The sequence below is a fragment of the Gopherus evgoodei genome, chromosome 2 (genome assembly GCF_007399415.2).
Source record: "Gopherus evgoodei ecotype Sinaloan lineage chromosome 2, rGopEvg1_v1.p, whole genome shotgun sequence".
Classification (NCBI taxonomy): domain Eukaryota; kingdom Metazoa; phylum Chordata; order Testudines; family Testudinidae; genus Gopherus; species Gopherus evgoodei.
The window spans coordinates 79,323,319-79,346,802 of NC_044323.1; the positions used below are offsets into that span (position 1 = coordinate 79,323,319).

The 23,484-nt window shown below is 39.3% G+C and overlaps 1 protein-coding gene across 3 annotated transcripts in view; it reads left to right on the forward strand.

The window, feature by feature from the left end:
* The window catches only part of NEK11 (NIMA related kinase 11), a 172,461-nt gene that overhangs the window by 101,072 nt on the left and 47,905 nt on the right, over nt 1-23,484 (forward strand). For all 3 annotated transcript variants that reach the window (XM_030551096.1, XM_030551097.1, XM_030551098.1), the window contains exon 12: nt 18,599-18,726. In XM_030551096.1, the coding sequence (XP_030406956.1) occupies nt 18,599-18,726 (128 nt within the window). The remainder of the gene's footprint in view (nt 1-18,598; nt 18,727-23,484) is intronic.

A 23,484-nucleotide genomic window follows, 5' to 3' on the forward strand; every position in this document is an offset into this window, starting at 1 on the left:
GGGTAAACATCTAACCTGGGATTGAAAGGACATATATATAACAGAATCTCAGACTTGCAGTCAAGCTCTTTTCTCTGCTACACCAGAGGAAATCAAGTATAGTTCTTCGGATAATTACTCCAGATTTACACTGGTGTAGCAGAACAGAATTTGGCCCACAGAGCATGTATAAGGAGGTGCACAGTTCCTGTATACAGTGAAGGATTCCTGCACACTGTTGTGCAGGGCTGATTTGTGGATGGGTTGGGATCAGTAAATCTTCTATTGCTATGAATCCTCTGATTCTCCCTTCTCCTCCACCTCCTTTCACCTCGTCCCCATAAGGCTCTGGGGCCACAGAGCCTAATTCAACCTCAGTTCAGCAAAGCACTTAGGCATATGCTTAAGTTGAATTGTGTACTTAAAGCCATCTATATTTAAGTTGTAGTTAAGCACATGCTTAAGGATTTTTCTGAATTTGGGTCTTAGGTTGCAGTGGTGGCTGCAGAGATGCCCAGTTCCCACTCAGCAGCCTGGGGGAGAAGAATTTATTCCTTCATTACCCCTCGTTAGATCTCCAGCACCTAGGTACATTATTTGGACTGAGTGCTGAAGAGGGCTTGTCCATTTGTTTTCATAGATTAATAGATTATAAAGCCAGAAGGGACCACAGTGATAATCTAGCCTGATCTCCTGTATAATACAGTCCATAGGACTTCCTTGAATTAATTTGTGTTTGAGCTAAAGCAGATCTTTTAGAATAACAGCCAATCTTGATTTTAAAATTGGCAGTGATGGAGAATCCACCAGAACCCTTGGTAAATTGTTCCAATGACTAATTATACTCACTATTAAAAAATGTGCCTTGTTTCCAGTCTGAATTAGTCTAGCTTCAACTTCCAGCCATTGGACTGTGTTATACCTTTCTCTACTAGATTCAAGAGCCCATTATTGAATTTTTGTTCCCATGTAGGTACTTACAAATTGGATCAAATTGCTCCATAATATTCTCTTTGTTGAGCTAAATAGTTTGAGCTCACGACTATAAGCACATATTTCAATCTTTTAATCATGCTTGTGGCTCTTCCCTGAACCCTGTCCAATGTGTTAACACCCCGTAAGGCTCTAAGGATGTGTCATCAGTTTCAACGGGTGTAGAACCTGGTGCTGTGGGGGACCTTGGGCTCCGACACACCCTTGTCATCCACCAAGGCAGACAGACAAAGTGACACCTCACTAATCTTGAAAGGTCAGGTCTGGGGCATCTGATTGGCTTGCACCTACTACTTAAGCCAGAACCCAGGTGGGTTGACTGAGCAACTGCATAGGCTCCCTGTGGCTGCCACATCAGGCGCCGCTCTTTGCCTGTCTCCTGCAATCTGGATCCAGTCTTGTTCTGGTTCCTGCTCTGCTCCCATTCCGTTCATAGTTACCACCTTGCTCCTTCTCCATGTCGGATCCTTGCCTCAGCTCTTGTTTCTGACCTTATGCCTCGCTCTTGACCATTGGTTCTGACCCTTGGCTCAACTCCTGACTCTGACTCCAGTTCTGACCTTTGGCTTGACTCCTGACCATCAGGTCAGACCACCCATGTCCCAGTTCCTAACAATTGCCAAGACTTGCTTAGACTTCACTCTTCATGGTACCTGAATGGAGGAGCAAGGCTTGCTGCTACCCAGCAGTTCCTCCTTGGCCCTAGTCTGCCAGAAACAAATTAACTTCAGACCAGGAATCTAGCACTGTGGACCCAAGTGACTCCATTTTCAGCTGAGAATCAGTTGCTCCACAAACAACTTGCTCGTTCCTATGGAGAAGTTGCCACACCCCAGGCTCAGGAGGGACCTTCTTCACTCAAGCAGGATCCCTCAGTTTCCCTACCTAAATGCTTTGATGGTGATCAGTGGACGTTTAGGGGATTTTTGAGCCAGCACTATTTGTTTTTCTTACTCTGTCCTCACACGTAACCACATAGACCAGGTAAAGGTGGAATTGGTGATGAGCCTACTTACAGGGGAAGTGCTGCTCAGGGCTTTGCCCCTTTTGGAGCAGGGCAGTCCACTTTTTGACAAAAATGAGATGCATTCTCTGCTATATTTGATAACCTATATTGAGACTGTATTGTGGATACAGTGCTGTGGAAGCAAGGAAAGGATTCTCAAATTACAAAGGATGAATATAAACAAATAATACAAGTGTGTAGGGACAAAATTAATAAGGCCAAGGCACAAAATGAAATTAAACTAGCTAGAGACATAAAGGGTAACAAGAAAACATTCTACAACCACATTAGCTGCAAGAGGAAGACCAAGGACAGGGAAGCCTGTTACTCAATGTGGAGAGTAGAACAATAATAGAAAATGTGGAAATGGAAGAAGTGATAAATGACTTTTTTCTTTGTTTTCATCAAAAAGTTTACTAGCAATTGTAGCAACTTAATGAATGCCAGTAAAAATGTGGTAAAATCAGAGGCTAAAATAGGGAAAGAACAAGTTTGAAATTACTTAGACAAATTAGATGTTTTCAAGTCACCAGATCCTGATGAAATATATCCTAGAGACTACTCAGGCAGCTGATGGAGGAGATATTTGAGCCATTAGTGATTATCTTCAAAAAGTCCTGGAAGATGGGTGAGATTCCAGATGACTGGAAAAGGGCAAATACAGCACCAATCTATAAAAAGGGGAATACAGATAACCGAGGGAATTACAGATCAGCCATCTTAACTTTAGTACCCAGAAAGACAATGGAGCAAATAATTATGCAATCAGTTTGCAAATACCTAGAAGATAATAGGGTGATAAGTAACAGCATGGATTTGTTAGAACAAATCATGTCAAATCAACCTAATAGCTTTTTTTGACAGTGTAACAAACTGTGGATAGGAGGAAGCGGTAGATGTGATATACTTGACTTTAGTAAGGCCTTTGATACTGTATCACATTACCGTCTCATAAACAAACTAGGGAAATGCAGTCTTGATGGAGCTACTATAAAGTAGGTACATAACTTGTTAGAAAACCACTCCCAGAGGGTAGTTATCGGTGGTTCCTAGTCAAGCTGGAAGGATATGTCAAGTGGGGTCCCGTAGGGATCACTTCTGGGTCCGGTTTTGTTCAATATCTTCACAAATTATGTAGATAATGGCATAGAGAGTACACTTATAAAGTTTGCGGATGATACCAAGCAGGGAGGGGTTGCAAGTGCTTTGGAGTATAGAATTGTAATTCAAAATGATCTGGACAAACTGGAGAAATGGTCTGAAGTAGATAGGATGAAATTCAATAAGGCCAAATGTGAAATACTGCTGTTAGGAAGGCCCAATCAGTTGCACACATACAAAACTGCCTAGGAAGGAGTACTGCGAAAGAGATCCGAGGATCATAGTGAATCACAAGTTAAATATGAGTGAACAGTGTAATACTTGCCAAAAAAAAAAGCGAACATCATTCTGGGATGTATTAGCAGGAGTGTTGTAAGTAAGACACAAGAGGTAATTCTTCCGCTCTACTCTGGGCGGATTAAGCCTCAGCTGGAGTATTGTGCCCAGTTCTGGGTGCCATATTTCAGGAAACATGTGGACAAATAGGAGAAAGTCCAGAAAAGATCAACAAAGGTGATTAAAAGTTTAAAACTACCTTCGAGCTCAACAGATCTGCTCCTTGGGAGAAATTCATCCCTGCACCAGTGCTGAACCCAGTGTAGGGGCAGCTTGTGTTTCCTCTACAATGGGGCTGCATAAGACCAGCTTGGCCCCCATGCAAATTAAGTTTTTGCATGAGAAGGGAATATCTGGGATGTAGCAATGTCCAGGCCACAACCCATCCTGCCCTTATGGCTGGGGCTCCTCCAGTGGGTGGCACAGAGTAGAATCTATAATGTAACCTTAACTTAGCTATGGAATCACAAAGATACATCCATACTGTAGTCTTTATGGTTATGAGGATACTATGCTAATCACACAGAGATGCACGTAACAATTAGTTATTCTCACGATTACTCTATTACAGTTTATGTCCAGAGTCAAAAAGCAAAATGTGATATTTTCTAAAGGCATTTGATGTTTGTGACTATCTCTGACATCACATCTCAGGTAATTACTTTTAGTGTGCAGTCCCCTAATATGCATGCATGCAGCCATAACTCAGATGGTGTATGCTCACAATGGGGGCCCTTTAGCAACCTGGCCTAAACTGTTTAAGTCTTTGCTCCTCTCTTTCAGTTAGGTACAACATATTTAGAAATTATCCAACAAGGCTTACGAAAAAGTTGGGTGAAAAATTTAACCATGAACTCTACATTTTCATTGTATATGTGAGAATTTCTTATTTAGATTCAGTTGAAACTTTATCCACTTGAAATTCAAAGCAATACATCCAAACCTTACAATTAGCAATGGAAATATAGAAATAATATATGCAATTATTGTAATGTACTTTGCTATTTTGGAATTATAATGACATTAGGGGGATTGCAGGTGTAATATGTTGCAATGTATTCATTAAGTTAATGAATTTAAAATATTATAATGAGTGAAATGTACAAAAATTAAAAGGGAATAGATTATAAAACAGAGAGACTGGGTGAATGGAGCAGACTGATGGACAAAGGTGAGAGATGAAAACTCTTTGAAAAGTGATTAGCACAAAAGAAAGCAGCTAATGCCAAGATCCTCTGTAGATCTTCTGAGAGTTTATGGTGAGAAGCAAGGATAGATTCTGCATTTCAAGTGTTTTTTTACGTTGGATGTAGGGAAATACTGAGTAGGAGTAGAGAGGGTATATTACCTCTTTATTTGAAACTGATGTGACTGTTACTGCAATATCATGTCCAGTTCTGGTACTCTCAATTCAAGAAAAATGTGTTAAGAACTGGGATGTAGACAGTCTGGCCCAATGATCAGAGCAAGAGTCAAAATCTAAAGTTGAACCAAGGGTCAGAGCCAGAATCAGAGCTGATGGTCAGGAGTGATGGTAAGAACAAGAGTGAGAGATAAGGCAAAGAACAGATACAGAACAGGAGCAAGGCAGGAACGAGGAGCAGAACAGAAGCAGAGCAGAAACCAGGAATAGTTGGACGCAGAATCCAGGAGACAGACAATGGGCAGATGTCCAATGCAGCAGTCTTCACAATTGCTTGGGCAATCCACCTGGGTTATTTCCTGACTTAAGCAGTGAGTGTGAGCCAGTCAGTTTCCCTAGGCCTTGGGCATCCTGATAGGACTTCCTTTGGAACCTGATCTTCCAAGATTAATGAGATGCTGCTTTGTCTCCCTTTGTCATGACAAGAGAGTGTTGGAGACCTACGTCACCTGCAGCCCTGGGTGCTAGACCTGTCAAAACTGAGGACTTGCACTCTTAGATCATTACACCACCACCCTCTTCAGAACCATTCCCTTCTTGGGATAGCACTGGGACTGTATTGTTGGGATGATCCTGGTGAAACTTTTCCTTTCTGCTGGTGCTCCAAACGTGGGGTTGGAGACTGGGACTTGGCAGGTTGCAGGCAGACCTTTTGACAATATTTGGAAGAAAAATCTTCTCCTGCCAGAAAATAACAGGGTCAGACAGTCACTTTTCAGAGTGGAGCCACACTTTAAAATAACTATGTCCAAAAGCTAATCTTGGGGTGGACAAATGGGGCACAACATTTTGATTAGCTAATTCTGTGTAATATAATTAAACTATTACTAAGAGGAAGAAAATAATGAAATCAATAGACCCAAATTCATCCTTCTCTATGGGTTTTAGTAGCATTACATAGGATCAGTTTGGTCAGTTGAGAATATTTTATGCACAGGAACTTGGAATATAAACATAAGAACGGCCATACTGGGTCAGACCAAAGGTCCATCTAGCCCAGTATCCTGTCTTCCAATAGTGGTCAGTGCCAGGTGCTTCAGAGGGTATAAACAAAACAGGTAATCATCAAGTGATCCATCCCCTGTCGCCCATTCCCAGCTTCTGAAAAACTTCACTAGATACAAGAAGAATGTAACTATTTAACAAGCCAATATAATAACATAATGATAATATTGTAACTGTTATAAAAACCACGCAACTTTACTTAAAATATGTGGCTGTGTTTACTGTCTACAGTTTGTGTTAAGTACTGCATTTATGCATAAAAGCCTATCTTTTCTCTGGATAACTGGATGTGGATAATTGTATTTAGAGCACCTTGTTCATGTAAGTCAATCATTAAAATATCAAAGCTACACAGACTGAAAGAACAGCAGTTTTTCATCATTCCAGTGACCCAAATGAAATGTAGATCGTTTGATAAATGCTTTGGTATAACTTCTCATCTTCTCTCCAAATATTCTCCCGAGAAATGCATCTTCAACACTAATGCAACAAATGTATTAAGAGTGGGATAAGTGTAAGCTTTTGTCTTCATTAATATAAACACTTCAAACATTTTGAACGCATATGGACAGCAAAATATATTCCTACACAGTTGCCATTATTTTCTGATATGTCTTTTGTATTACTTTTGCTTAACATCTTGGTATTAATAAAAGAACCTATATCTATCTTTATATAACCTTGATCAGCCACTTACCCAGTCAGAACATGGGCAGTTATTTTTTAAACCAACCCTGGGAATCACTTAATTCTTTTGTTGGATGAATGATCAGGTACATTCATATATGATTCCGAACACATACAGTTAGTAAACACTAACTGAACACAAAATGAAATTAATAAGCTGTTAAAGAGCAGACACATGCTCAGATTAATTTATAATGTTTTTCACAAATGTACAAATTTTGTAGCAAATATTTACAAAATTTTACAGTGTTTACATAGCTTCATCAGAACTGGCTGCCAGTTTTATAGTAGTGTGACTATAACAGCATTTATGGAGGGGCAGAAATACAATCTATTCTGTAATTCTGTGCATAGGGCCTAACTCTTCTCTTTCTTAAGCAAGTTCAAAAGTGGTGTAACTCTCTTGTCTTTAGTTGAGGTACTCCAGTGTGAATTAGAGGAAAATCAGGCCCACCTGGTCATGCCAATTAGGTCTGATAAAGTATTACAGATTGTCAGGACAACAAACATATGTTATATCCCATTGGCCTACTCTCCAGTGGTCTAAAGAACCCATTTCTAGGTCGGATGGTGTCTCTGTCCCAATGGAATGAGTGTAATTCTTGTAATCAGGAGGATGCCTGTGGAGTGTGAGTGTGGCCCTTTATCTGGTAGGTAGGCAATAGAAAATTGCACAGATCTTGGGGCATTACTGAGGGCCGGGGTATTTGCGTGGTGGTCTAGTGCCCCATACTTTCTGAGCCTACTTGTTCCTCACAGAAGCACATATTGTTAACTACTTACACGGCAGTAGAACTTTTCATTGCATTTTACAGAGATGAGCTGAAACCCAACCAACCAACCAAAAAAAAAAAGAAAAAGAAAAAGTCAGCCATTGACATATAAACAAAGCACAGGTGATTAGGAAGCTATTGATAGACACTAATTACGGAACTCCCGGATGCAGGATTTACACATTCAGTTTGCATATTAAAACCGTACTTCAGAGTAGCTGTGCCAAATTTGGTGGTTATGTAAACAGTCAGACTCAGTAACTAAGTTAAAGCTGCTCAGAAAACAAGTGTAAGTGACAACTTCCACCAACTTGGGTTTCAGTGCAAGTGAAAAATAGGTACAGTATAAATACCCTGTAGGATTTGAGGAGGTAACAGCAAGAAAAGCGACTATTTTAGCTTAGTTTATTTTTCTATGCCCACTCATTGCATCTCCTAGGTCTGTAATTTTTACTCTCTGTTTTTCAGCTCTGAAGTTGACCTGGCTAATTTAAAGTTAAAAGATGGGAAACAAAGGGCAGGAATAAATTATCAGTTTTCAGAATGGAGAGAGATAAATAGTGGTGTCCATCAGGGGTCTGTACTGGGACTAGTGCTGTTCAACATATTCATAAATGATCTGGAAAAAGATATAAACAATGAGGTGGAAAAATTTGCAGACAATACAAAACTACTCAAGACAGTTAAGTCCAAAGCAGACTGGGAAGTGTTACAAAGGGATCTCAGAAAACTGGGTGACTGGGCAACAAAATGGCAGATGAAATTCAGTGTGGATAAATGCAAAGTAATGCACATTGGAAAACATAATGCCAACTATGCATACAAAATGATGGGGTCTAAATTAGCTATTACCACTAAAGAAAGAAATGTTGGAGTCATTGTGGATAGTTCTTTGAAAACATCTGCTTAATGTGCAGCAGGAGACAAAAAAGCGAACACACTGTTAGGAACCATTAGTAAAGGGATAGATAATAAGAGAATATCATAATGGTACTATATAAAGACATGGTATGCCCACACCTTGACTACTGCATGCAGTTCTGGTTGCCCCATTTAAAAAAACGATAACTTAGAACTGGAAAAAGTTCAGCGAAAGGCAACAAAAATAATTGGGGTATGAAACAGCTTCCACACGAGAAGATTAAAAGCCTGGGACTTTTCATCTTGGAAGAGAGACGACTAGGGTGGATATGATAGAGATCTATAAAATCGTGAATGGTGTGGAGAAAGTGAATAAGGAAGTGTTATTTACTCCTTATAACACAAAAATTAGGGATCATTGAATGAAATTAATGGCAGCAGATTGAAAACAAACAAAAGGAAGTACCAGTACTACTTCATATAATGCACAATCCACTGTGGAATTTGTTGCCAGAGGATGTTATAAAGCCAAAAATATAACTGGGTTCAAAAAAGAATTAGATACGGTCATGGAGGATAGGTTCATCAATGGCTAAGAGCCAAGATGATCAAGGATGAAACTCTGTGCTCTGGGAGTAGATGACAGGGGATGGACCACTGAAATTGTGCTGTTCTGTTCATTCCTTCTGAAGCACCTGGCATTGGCCACTGTCAGAAGACAGGATACTGGGCTAGATGGACTATTGATCTGATCCAATATGGCTGTTTTATGTTATTAAGTATGAATCTCTTCTGTTAATCCCTGAGATATTCTTCAATCACTTATTTTCTGATCAGCATACATCCAACATGTAATTTTCATCCCTGTTTACATCTAAACTAAATTTACATTACATGTTAATATTTACATCCAGACTTTCATGGTGATATAGCTGCTTACACCATGTGTGTATCTGACCCATTCTATCTGACTGCTATGGTTCCAATAGACCTTAGTCTTGAAAATATCCCTAATTTACTGCTTGAAAATGGCACATCTGAATGGAATCTGGGGAAGAGGTAACTGCTTTCCCAAAATAGCAGCTAGTTATTTGATACATAAAGACTTCCTCCTCACTGTCATCAAACTGAGACTGATAGTAGCAGGTAGTCTCTGCTATTTACAATAGGCATACAAAGGTATTTTTAAAAAGTTTTCTTGGACTGATCAAAAAGCTGAAGATAACCCCAGGACTCAGCATAGCCTTTAATATAGTTTTGTGGTCAGTTTTCCTTTAATGAGATGTACAGCTCTTGCTGTGCTGCTGCTGTGTTTCTGCTGGACACTATGCATGTTATAGGGCAACCTTTGAAATAATTGGATCTCCTCATGCATAAAGGAAATGGTTTCCAAAGACTGTTACTGAGTCTCCTGTGTTATCTTCATCCTTGTACTGTTATTTCTCCCCCTGCCACCATCCTCACAAGCATTTCTGAATATTTAGAACTCATATGGGAGATTATGAGGCTATCGGACCTTCGAGCTGATCTTGAACGGCAGCCACACACTCATCATACCACTGCTGCCTCACTGTTCCTTGCTTTTCAATGCCCACTATGAATAGAGCCAGTCAGAAAACTATTTAGTTCCCACAAAAAATGGTGATAAAAATGATCATTTCCATTTTTGTTGCAATTTTTCTGCAAAAGTTTTGGGGTTTTATCAGAAAATCAATTTTTGTTTGTCTTTTCTTTCTACAAACAAACAAACAAAAATTAGCTTCAGCTGAAATTTTGTTGAAAAAAGGCACGTTGAACATGGACATTTCTCACAGAGATTTTCCATATTGATAAAAAAGCTACTTTTCACTACAAAAAATATTTTGAACAAAATATGTCTAACAACTGTAACTGTGAGTCATAAGAAAACTCCAAAAAGCTCTGACTCATTTTTGAGCAAAATGTTATGTGAGCTCAGTTATTTCTGCTAGGTTCTCATCAGCAGAGACTCACCCCAAACCGTGTGGGACTAAATTCCATTCCGATTTACACATCATGCAACTCCATTAACATAAGAGGCATTGCACAGGACGTTAGTCAGCACTGAACAAAGTCCACTGTAGATAAAAGAAAGCTCTTTCCTGCTGTTAATCCTGTACCCCAAAGTACAAAATGCCTATTCCTTTGTTGTTGTTTTTTACTTTTGTTGTATTCCTGGGTCTTGTGTTACTATAGAATTCTGTCTGTGATTTGCTATTGTTTTTGTTCTTAGAGTCATAGAAATGAGGGATAGAAAAGACCCATCAAGAAAGGGGAAAAAATTCATAGGCAAGAGTCGTAGACCAAGCTGGATGAGCAAGCATCTCAGAGAGGTGATTAAGAAAAAGCAGAAAGCCTACAAGGAGTGGAAGATGAGAGGGATCAGCAAGGAAAGCTACCTTATTGAGGTCGGAACATGTAGGGATAAAGTGAGAAAGGCCAAAAGCCATGTGGACTTGGACCTTGCAAAGGGAATTAAAACCAATAGTAAAAGGTTCTATAGCCATATAAATAAGAAAACAAAGAAAGAAGAAGGGGGACCGCTAAACACTGAGGATGGAGTGGAGGTTAAGGATAATCTAGGCATGGCCCAATATCTAATCTAATCTTAGATCCTCAGTCTTTAATAAGGCTAATGAGGAGCTTACGGATAATGGAAGGATGACAAATGGGAATGAGGATATGGAGGTAGATATTACCACATCCGAAGCAGAAGCCAAACTTGAACAGCTTAATGGGACAAAATTGGGGGGCCCAGATAATCTTCATCCAAGAATATTAAAGGAACTGGCACATGAAATTGCAAGCCTATTAGCAAGAATTTTTAATGAATCAGTCAACTCAGAGGTTGTACCGTACGACTGGAGAATTGCTAACATAGTTCCTATTTTTAAGAAAGGGAAAAAAGGTGATCCGAGTAACTATAGGCCTGTTAGTTTGACATCTGTAGTATGCAAGGTCTTGGAAAAAATTTTGAAGGAGAAAGTAGTTAAGGACGCTGAGGTCAATGGTAATTGGGACAGTATACAACATGGTTTTACAAAAGGTAGATCATGCCAAACCAACCTGATCTTCTTTGAGAAAGTAACAGATTTTTTAGACCATACGCAGTGGATCTAATTTACCTTGATTTCAGTAAGGCATTTGATACGGTTCCACATGAGGAATTATTAGTTAAATTGGAAAAGATGGGGATCAATATGAAAATTGAAAGCTGGATAAGGAACTGGTAAAAGGGGAGACTACAACGGGTCATACTGAAAGGTGAACTGTCAGACTGGAAGGAGGTTACTAGTGGAGTTCCTCATGGATCAGTTTTGGGACCAATCTTATTTAATCTTTTTATTACTGACCTTGGCACAAAAAGTGGGAATGTGCTAATAAAGTTTGCGGATGACACAAAGCTAGGAGGTATTGCTAACACAGAGAAGGCCCAGGATATCATGCAGGAAGATCTGGATGACCTTGTAAACTGGAGTAATAGTAACAGGATGAAATTTAATATTGAAAAGTGCAAGGTCATGCATTTAGAGATTAATAACAAGAATTTTGGTTATAAATTGGGCACACATCAGTTGGAAGAAACAGAGGAGGAGAAGGACCTCGGAATATTGGTTGATCACCAGATGACTATGAGCCGCCAATGTGATATGGCTGTTAAAAAAGCTAATGCGGTTTTGGGATGCATCAGGTGAGGTATTTCCAGTAGAGATAAGATAAGGAGGTGAGACCCCATCTGGAATATTGTGTGGAGTTCTGGTCTCCCATGTTTAAGAAGGATAAATTCAAACTGGAACAGGTACAGAGAAGGGCTACTAGGATGATCTGAGGAATGGAAAACCTGTTTTATGAAAGGAGACTCAAAGAGCTTGGCTTGTTTATCCTAACCAAAAGAAGACTGAGGGGTGATATGATTGCTCTTCATAGATATATCAGAGGGATAAATATCAGGGAGAGAGAGGAATTATTTAAGCTTAGTACCAATGTGGACACAAGAACAAATGGATATAAACTGGACACTAGGAAGTTTAGACTTGAAATTAGACGAAGGTTTCTAACCATTAAAGGAGTGAAGTTCTGGAACAGCATTCCAAGGGGAGCAATGGGGACAAAAGATGTATCTGACTTCAAGACTAAGCTTGATAAGTTTATGGAGGCAATGGTATGATGGGATAGCCTAATTTTGGCAATTAATTTGTCTTTGACTACTAGCGGCACATACTCTGGGTTTAACTGATCACCATATTTGGGGTTGGGAAGGAATTTTCCTCCAGAGAAGATTGGCAGAAGCCCTGGGGTTTTTCGCCTTCCTCTGCAGAATGGGGCACGGGTCACTTGCTGGAGGATTCTCTGCACCTTGCAGTCTTTAAACCATGATTTGAAGACTTTAATAACTCAGACATAGGTTAAGGCTTTGTTACAGGAGTGGGTGGGTGAGATTCTGTGGCCTGCATTGTGCAGGAGGTCAGACTAGATGATCATAATGGTCCCTTCTGACCTTAAGTCTATGAGAATCTAGTTCATTTCCTTGCCAATACACCTTTCTTTGTTCCTACTGTATATTTTCTAGTGTTTTTTCCAGTCTAGCATTGAAAGTTCCAAGAAATGGGGAGTCCACCTCTTCCCTGTGGGATGCTATTCCACAGCCTCATAAGGTATATCTCTCACTTGAAGTCAATAGGAACTTCATGTACGCAGCACCTCTCAGTGGCACTTAGTGGTATGTTTACACTGCAAAAAAAAAACACCCTCCCCCAAACCTTGTGACAGTGAGTCTCAAAGTTGGCGTCTTCAGGCTCATGGGGCTCACACTACAGTGCTAAAAATAGCAGTGTAGATGTACCTGCTCAAGCTCTGAGACCCACCCACCTCACTGGGTTTTAGAGCCCAAACAGGAATGTCCGTGCTGCTATTTCCAGTGCTGTAGCACAAGACATGAGCTCTGAGTCTCACTGCTGCAGATATTTTGCAGTGTAGAAGTAAGAGTAAATAAAAAATATTTATATTGCAGGTCCTGGGGAAAAATATGCATTAATGTGCTCAAACAGATAATTGAGTGCATAAAATATATATGGATCATTGTAGATACTTGGCTTATGGAGCAACACATAAACCCTGATTTTATAAAGCTTCCTGGAGACAGCCATCATTTCTAATTCTAAATGTTGGATTAAAATAGCTGGGATTTATCTTCACACCATTCACAAGCATTTACTCCATTGGGGGATTGGGCAGAACATGGAAATGATAACCCCAGAATGAAACTGTAATACATCTGATATTAAGGTGACCGGATGTCCCTATTTTATATGGACAGTTCCGTTTTTTGGGACTTTTTCTTATATAGGCGCCTATTACCCCTATCCCCATCCTGTTTTTTCATAGTTGCTATCTGGTCACCCTATCTGATATTGCATGTGCATATAAGTTTAACTTTCAATGGGAGGGAAATTTCAAACCCCATTTTTACAGGTGGTTTTACTCTCTCAACATGATCCTCTGAAATGTGCCTTCATGTGCTGAACATCTTATATATTTTTCATGCTTGTGATGACAGAATAACATACCATATTTTGGGTTATTCTCTACACTGTTTTATTTCCTCATTTACAAATAATTAAGATATTGGTTTTCTTTCCTTAGGCCAAGGATCAGGAGGAGTACATCATGCCACAAATTTAAATTGCATGAGCAGCTCTCAGCTGCAGAGCTGAAAGCAATATAAAAAAGGATATAAAATACTGACAGGAAAGCCTCATGATCTAGGCTCACTGGCTATAATTTCAAAGTTAATGATGCTAGAAAATGCCTTGTCAGCGATCAGAGTGGTCCCCATGCCAGCACCATACTTTCTAGTAGAGGCATAATACTCTGCTTTTATATCAACCCAAACATTTCCTCAGCCTGTCCTTACACTGGATGAATTGCTGCACCTTTACAATTTTCCTTGTTACGTTAATTAATGCCTTACAAGCCAGTGGTAGGTGACACCCTCCTCTGAGTTGTCGCATGTTCCAAGTTGGACAATTAAGTTGGGATTTCATGCTGTGCTGTGCAGAAAAAGTGGAAGGCAAAAATAGCTTTTTGCCTCATTCTGAGCTGCTCTAAGGACCAAAGGTGCTCAGTGAATTGCTGTCATATACGGCAGCCTCCTGCTGCTGCTTGTGGACTACTCTGTAGCATAGGAGCTGTCTAGAATCACCACAGTGGTATGCACTATAGAGACACTCCTCTTGTCCCTGGATCTACCGCCAATATGCCCGCTGCAGCAGGGCTTGCAATGGAGGGGCAGCATAGGGCTACCTACAGTGACCCTATGTAGGACCTGCACCAGGGAAATGCTTCTTTGGTTCCTTGGGGCTGTTTATGGCCCCTATGCAGCAACAGAGATGTGGTAGCATATAGAGACCGCAGTGGGGTGAGAATCTCACCTCCAGTGCTGCAAGCTTCATTTCCAGTTCAAGATCAGAACATGACATTTGAGGAAGATTCCAGCTTGTTCCTGTGTTTCAGAGGCATTATAAGGCAATGAGGGATATACAATGCGATACTTTTTAAGGGCCATGTTCTCAAAGGTGCCTCACCCTATCCTTTGTTATTGTGCATTATCACTTGTGCAGTCATATAGAATTTACATGTCCCAGGACCCATTTATGGATGAAAAGAAAACACAAATGTGTTTACGAGCATAAGTTCAACCATGTGAGTGCACAAATGATAGTATACAAAACATGTGCTCCCACTAATGTACAAAACTTGTATGCACAAAGTAGCATGCACATAAATGGAGGCCAGGTTTTGAGAATTGTATCCTAAATGTTGTTCAGTTTCCCCAAGAAGCTTGTTTTCATCCATAGACATGAAAAAAGTGCCATGTTTTGTAATGAATGGGTAAATGTATGTAATATTTTCAAATTATCTGGGGTGATGGGATGGTTGTTTTCCTTTGATCATGGTGAGGTTTTTCGTAATCTATAGCAGCTTGTGGATAAAGATCTCAGTGTACTTGGTAAAGATTAGTAAACTGAGGCACAGAGAGGTTAAGGCCCATCTCGTCAATGGTATTTAGGTGCCTAACTCCCATTGTTTTCAATGAACATTAGGTCCCAAAATACCCTTGAGAAACTAAGCCTAAGTGACTAGCCTAAGATGATCACAGTGAGAAAGTGTCTTGGAGGAGAATAACTCCCAGCAGGTCTTGTGACATCCTGTCCCAGGCTCTAACTACTTGTATTATGTTAATAGAGGCTCCTTAAAAAATCCTGCTGACGACAAGATTAAATTCTTTTTTACTGTTCATTACAGATGTGCATCTACTAGTTACAGTCTACGGTAGGGCACAGTCACCACAGATTTTTTTAAACGAATTCACCCATTGTCTCCTAAATGCATTGGAGCTTCTGAATGCAATATTAATACATTAGTTATAAGCCTGACTTCAGGGTAAGAGAAAATTAAATCTGTTAATCAAGGAGTGTTTTTACCTCACTGAAGGAAGCTGCAGTTGTCACAGGGGTATCCTCCTACCATCTAGAGAAGGCTTTTAGCAATTTGGCAAACAAAATCATACAACTTTTACATTTCTCTGTTTTCTGCAAAGTTTATGATTTTTGCAAAATGAATTGACATTTATAGTTAGGGCCCTACCAAATTCACAGCTATGAAAAACACGTCACAGACTGCGAAATCTGGTCTTTTATGTGGCAGCAACTCTGCCTTCAGAGCTGGGCTCCTGGCCAGCAGCTGCCACTCACCATTGCCCAGCTCTGAGGCAAGGGTAGCAATACTACAACCCTCCGACAATAACTTTGTGTGACCCCCCTCAACTCTTTTTTGAGTCAGGACTCCTAGAATTACAACACTGTGAAATTTCAGATTTAAATAGCTGAAATCATGAAATTTACTTTTTTAAAAATCCTGTGACCGTGAAATTGACCAAAATGGACCGTGAATTTGTAGTTTAATTTGATAAAATTACAGCATTGCACAACCCTAAATGTTTTTGAGTTGATTTTTTTTCTTTTTTTTACACTTGGGTCCACCTTTAGCACTTCAGTGGTAATAAACAGAGATGTAAGGTATTATTATTAATTATTCAGAACCACTTTCACTTGGGCTCAAACATTAAGTCTCTCAGTGTCTCCATGAGGCACTGTGGTTGTTGTTAAAACTCAATTTATCACAGCATCTGAGATCCCACAATTATTGTAAATGTAGGAAAATTCTGTAGCATCTCAGATAGCCTGGGTGGTACGTGATAAACATTGATTTTTTTTTAGGTCTTGATTAATCAAGCTATCCTTATTCAGCAAAGCATTTAAACATGTTTAACTTGAAGCAGGTGCTTTGCTGAAGTAAGGCCTTCATGAGAACAACATAGATAGGTAGTAGTAGGTCCATTTTCCAGATGAGGAAGTTGAGACACAGGGATGTGAAGTGACTTGTCCTAGGGAAGCATGAGTCAGTGGCAGATCTAGAATTAGAACACTAGTATGCCTGCCCTCTAGGCAGCATCAAACAACAATTTAATGCTAGAGCTGAGAAATGTAATCCAGGAAGGCTAATTTGTAGTCCTTTCCTCTAATATTAGGCTGCCTCCACTGAATTATTATCAAAGTATTTCACAGCTGCTCCTGAGAAGGGATATTTTGCCGCATACAGTATTTTAAAGGTGAGATTTTGGTATCCTACTCTCACTCAATGTCATAACAATAAATTGATGTTTGAAGTTACAAAGAGCCAAGATGCTTAATTGTAAATTACTGTAACCCTATTAACTTCATTGTGGCTATGCTGATTTCCACCAGCAAGTGTCTATTTCTTGGTCAAAGTCTAATCTCTTCTAAATAAATAACTTTTACTACACTGACCTAAGGTAAACTTTAACCACAATTCATTAAAATTTATAAATGTTTAGTAGAATGTGTTTTAAAACTATTCCATTTGGATGGTTTAAGTAAGGATCTGAACACAAGATAAAGGCCATTAAAGAGTTGTCATTTTGATTTGAAAAAAGCTTCCTAAAGGTCATAAAAAGGAACATCAAAGTTAAAACTACATTTTGTCTGATGCACAAGCTGAAGGAAGCTTCCCAGCTAAAATATCTCTAATACTATGTTCCATCCCTAGTGTATATTTTCACAAATATTTTCTTGTTTTACATATTTGATTTGTATCCAAAATGCTGACACAGCTCCACTTGGGTTTTTCAGTCTTACAACATTTATGCAGGCAGCACAATAGCAGCATGCTTCATGCCAGAGTTTCATTTGAGTTCTTTTTGTTTTTTAATTCTCCCCACTTTCTAAAGAAGAATGTTTAAGTGGTATTTCACTGTTCAGTTTGTGCACCTCCAAGAATAAATAACTTTACCAACAAATAATTATTATTCAATTATTGCATTGAACTGCTTCAAATTGTCTTTCTAAAGCTACATAAATAGTGAGCCTGCACTACACTTAACAAAACTATCTAAAATGTGGAATATGCTCATTTTTTATGATAAAAAGGAAAAGAAATTGAAGATATATTATTTTGTCTGGGTGGGGTGAGCACAGACTCCTTTCAATAAGGGGTTTTTCATAATTGTATTAAGTCCATTTATATTACATGCATGCATGTGTGGGCACACACATGATTCACTATATATTATATAACTATAATATATAACATAGTTCTTGGAATGTGCAGAGGGTTTTTAAAGGGTTTTGTTTATGTTGTTATTTAAAAAGAAAGCTCATAAATCAGTCCCGGTAGTATTAATTATGATTAAAAGCTATGTGCTCTTGTAATAAAAAACTGTTCTGCTTTCCCATTCCCTGGGTGATAATTTATCCCATTTTTACCCTACCTAGGCAGATTTTAACACTGAATTGCTGAGATCTCTTAATTATCAAAGAGCTGACATCGTGCCATACCCAAATCCTACTCCTGCTTCTGCATCCCTTTCAGATTTGTCTGGATTACCATTTGTGGACCTGTTTTAACTCCAGATAATTTCCAATTAATTCAAGTTCACTAAGGGCTTGTCAACATGGCACAGCAAAGTGCTCTAAAGGGGTGTGATTTGTAAAGTACTCTAATTGCCCCGTGTAAACCCTGTCAGCTTGCTGTAAAAGGTACCTAGTTTGCATTAATCTAGAGCTCGCCAACTGGGTCTATGTAGGGGCCGTTAGAGTGCTTTACAAATCACCCCCCTCTAGAGCGCTTTGTCATGTCGTGTAGACAAGCCTTTAAAGGACTGTAAATCTTGTCTACACATAGCAAACATAATTCAGGACACAAACATTTGTGGAGTGTCTAGACTAGCATTTATTGTTGGTTACTTTGCATTGATTCACAACAGGACTTAAAACAAGACCCTGGAATGCAGATTTAAAAGAATTTATCTAACTACAAACTCTTACTTCATTCCAGAGATCCCTGAAGATCCACAAATTGCAGAAGAATGTTATAATGATGCATTTGATTCTTGTTCGGAAACAAGTGAGGAGGAGGAGGAGAATATGGAAGTATCACAGACTGTCTCTAAAACAGATCAACAGGTATACATGCTTCTTTGTGTTAACAGCATATGTGCAGGTGCTAATTTTTCCAGTTAAAATAGAAAACAGTAAAATACCGAAGTGTTTAATCCTAAGAGGTTGAGCAGCTGACTTGAGAACTATGGGTGTTCGGTGTCTCTTGAAATCATTGGCAGGAGAGTGAGTGAGTGAGTGAAAGACTCCTACATCACTTCAGCATTAGGGGTAAAACTTCCAAAGGCATCTTGGTGACTTAGGAGCTTGAGAGTAAAATTTTCAAAAATGACATGGGCACTGAGGAGCCCAAGTCTCATTGAAAGCTAATGGGCTGCAGACTCCTAAATGCCTATGTCACTTCTGAAAGTGGGTTTTATCTTCCAGAGTCACTTAGGAGCTTTTGAAAATTTTACCCTAGACCTTCAACCTATGTGTTGTATGCGTTTGAATTGTACTATCTGTTTCTAATTTCAGTTGCAAGCTCTTGATGGGACTGTGACTTTTAACATTTTTATGGAATCAAACATCCTGCTACTGCTAAACAAATTATAAATAACTTCTAACTAGCTCAAGTATCAGAGGGGTAGCCATGTTAGTCTGGATCTGTAAAAGCAGCAAAGAATCCTATGGCACCTTATAGACTAACAGATGTTTTGGAGCGTGAGCTTTCGTGGGTATTCACCCATGAAAGCTCATGCTCCAAAACGTCTGTTAGTCTATAAGGTGCCACAGGATTCTTTGCTGCTTCTAACTAGCTGATTGCCCCAAACTGTAGTTTTTCTTCTTAAGGCACAAATAAGGTTGCTTGCTATTGTGTGTAGGGAAGTATAACTGCCTTTCTAACACTGTGTTAGGGAATCAGGAATCTATGCCATCAGTTAAACTGGACTTATGCAAAAACAGTTTCACTTCTGATCTGGAAATGTCCAGGTATTATACATAAACCAATGTACCATTCAGACTGAACACAAAAGAAGGTGATTGTGTTTCAATTGTGTTTTGCTGCAGAGAAACTTTTAAAAAAGAAATTAATGTCTCAAAAAAAGCTTACTGGAAATCAAAATAGTCTTAAGACTGTAAAAACAGCACTTGATCAGATCCATATGTCTCTTCAAAAGTATGAAGCTCCTTCCCACATTGTTTTTATCACAGACGTATGAACATTCAGAAGCAGTATGTATATCCTGTTAAAGCTGCTGGGCGGTGATTTTGCAAAGTAATAATTAGTCAATCAAAAATCAGTGGAATATGTCAGGGAACGCTTTTGATGTGATTGTTCAGGATCTGTAGTTTGTAAGGGCTACGTAGACTGAATCTAACAGTGGTGCATAAGCCACTCAGCCGCTTGAAAAATCCATCATAATGTACTCCCAAAAATACACTATTGCTCACTTTCATCAGCCCTTATTGTATTTTTCTTCTTAGCGCTATGCTTTAAGTTTTCATTTGACTTTCATCATTGATGTCAGAGAGTTCAATCATGAAGTGTCAGTCAGTAGTGGTTTTGAACATGAAGACTGCTCCTTAGAATTAACAAAAGACGGCAGATATAAATAGAGTTCTTAATAATACAGAGTAAATTAGGTATTGGCAGTCAGATTTAGGCAGTGACATTTAATCATTTCTTAGTGATTCACAATTCAGTGACAACAAGAGCTAGTATTGGGGGTTGGGAGAAATGTTTAATTGACACTCCTTGTCAGAATCTGATCCCTCATCTACATATGCCTATTTGTTTTCCCCCACAGCACACATGCACAGATTCTGTTAACATAACAGAAAGATGTGTGTGCATAATGAGAAGAAGAGCACCCCTGTAATATCCACTTTTTTAGCACTGCTTTTGTCAAAGAAGTGACTCTTTTTCTTTGGTTTTCCCCTATATCAGCATCATTGTTGTGGCAGAGGCTGATCCTGTTTGAGAATATTGGTAATACAATCAATCTTTCACTTTTCAGGAGAAAAAAAGCTGAATTTTAAATTTTCCATTTTACAAGTGAAGAGTTGGACCTGATCTGAAGCCCACTGAGGGTTAATGGGAGTCTTTCTATTGACTTCACTGGGTTTTGGGTCACACCCAATATGAGTAAAACTAAAATCTTTTTGGTAGAGTCTGCCTTACTAGTAAATTTCAGGGACTACTTCTGCTCCCATTGATTTTAATGGCAAAACTCCAACTGACTTCCATGGGAGCACGTTTGGACCATTAATGTGGAGCGAAGCCCTTTTGATGTATCCTTCATACCCTTCATTCCTTGAAACAACCTGAAAAAATACAACCACCAGTGAAGTGGTTTGGATGTGTGTTTTTAAATGCATTGTACTGTGTTACCTGTGAACTCCTGCAGAGCCTTCATTCTGTAAGAAGTTTACCTTCATAGTAACAGTAGTGGCATGATCAATGAATCCTTCATTACATGCATGGGGCACAACTCCATTTTACCTCAGGGAGGAGGGTATGCAGAGGAGCCCTGCACCTTGGCTGTCATTTGGACAGATTCGTCATAAACCTCTGCTTAATTCTCCAGCTCAAAGCCAGTTTACTCAGGTTTTGTGCAGGGGAGAGGGAAGATTTAACCTTTAATAACTTTGACAATTACTTTTCCAGTGTTCTGGCTCCCTGATGGTCTTATACATGTATTTGTTCAAGGAACACTGCTTTTCTAATTGCATGAGAGCTAACAGGGACAAATAGCAAGGGAATCTGAAAACTTCCTTTAAAAATCATCAGCAAAAAATGTTGCTTCAATAAAAGTTTCATGTTGGCTTTAATTTAGCTGACGTGATAATGGACACACTCCATTTCAATTGATTGTCTTGCTTTTTATGCTTGCTTTTGGTGCTAATGGTAATATAGGACTTATCTTCGATGGTTTGGTAAGGCAAAAGTCTAGTTAATTCTATACATTAGCTTCCTATTTTGAATGTCTGCTTAGACTCCAGAGCCAGGTCAGCAGCTGGTGTAAATTGGTATAGCTCTGTGAGCTTCATCAGAGCTGTGCTGAATTACATTACTCACTGTGCTGAGTGAGAATTGGGCTCAAGATATCTGAGATACAGCAACAAACTTGACTTTGTTGTTCTGCATATAAAAATGCATGCAGTATGTTTTAATATGCCAATAAACCAGACTTGGTAGACTATGGGTGCTGGCAGACTGTGTGCTGCTGTTCACCCAAGAAGTGCTCCATTAGGTTCCTAATGCATGCCTTGGCATAGACTATTGCTGTTAGAATACGATTCTTTACTTTTATGTTTAACATGTCTATGCGTTCGTCCAGGATAGCTTCTTTGCATGGAAGAGCCCTTCTATGTTCATTTGCAAAGCCACTTACTGCTTGGGCTTTGCCTTCTCAGAAAATAGGTATATTTTTTACATTGAGGTAACTATCTTGATGTAAAATCTGAGTGGAGCCAAAACACAGGTAGTTTTACCTCAGTGTAGCTAACTGAAATCAACCATGTACCTCTCCCCCACACTCAGCTAACTAAGATTGACCTTGACTAGCTACATCGAGGTAAAAACTACAGTACCTTTGATTCACCAGGATTTTAAAAACACACCATTTTTGCAAGGAAGACATGGGGTATGTCTACATAGGGATAAAGGACCAATGGCACAGCCACATATCGCAGGGTCTGGGGCTAAAAATTACTATGTTGCCATTCAGGCTCAGACTGGAACCCAAGCTCTGGGGCTCTCCACCCTCAGTGTCCTAGAGCATGGACTCCAACCTGAGTCCAAACATCTACACAGCATTTTTTCAACCCTGGACGCTGACCCATGCAAGCTTGAGTCAACTCACCCTGGCCAACTGTGGGGTTTTTTAATCCCTGTGTAGACTTACTCTAAGTCTTTCTTGAAGATCTGTTGTGGGGTCTACAGAAAATGTGCTACCTCATAATGACATACGAGAGGATCCATTTGGGAATAGTTAACATAATCTCATATAGGTAGTGCCGACCCTTACCCAGCTATCTATCTGTCTGTCTTTAGATTGCCCATTCCCTGGGGACTTCTTTTCATTGTTGGTACTACTGGAAATAAATAATAATTATGTAAAAGTTCAATTTGTGGGGATAGTGAGGAAGGAGAATCCAAGCACTGTATCCTTTCACCAGTTCCTATTAGACAGAGAAAACAAGGAGACAGTTATTAACACTTTTTCCCTGCAATTTTGAATATATTCCTTGCTTGTTAATTTTTTTTAGACCCTCATTTCATTTTTTTAAAAAGAGCTCTTTAGTCATTGATACCCCCTAGATCCCAGATGGATGAATCTAAGCCAATTAAAAATATTAAACACTTCCCTTTTTAACTTTGACAGCAGAAAATGATTTCAAAGTAGCTTCTCAAACTGCGATTGAAAAGGCATCTTAGAGCTTTGAGGGTTGGGCAGTTTAAAACTGTCACTTTTCTCCTCCCAACCTTTCCTCACTCTCTCCTCTCACCATATGCCTGCAGTCATCCTGAGCAATGAAGGAGTATATAATAGTGGAGAAATGCCTGGATACTCATAACCTGTTCATTTTAGGCCTGAATATATGGGGGTGAGGGAGTCTGATTATGTAGGTTTTATGTTGAGAGCATCTTTTTTTTTAATTGGGGGTGGGGTGTGCAATTTGGACTCCACTGAAACACACCTTTCCACATTAACTCTTTCTAGCAAAGTGTTTTTGTTTGTGTTTGTAAAAGCAGCAAAGAATCCTGTGACACCTTATAGACTAACAGACGTATTGGAGCATGAGCTTTCATGGGTAAATTTGGACTCTTTGCTGCTT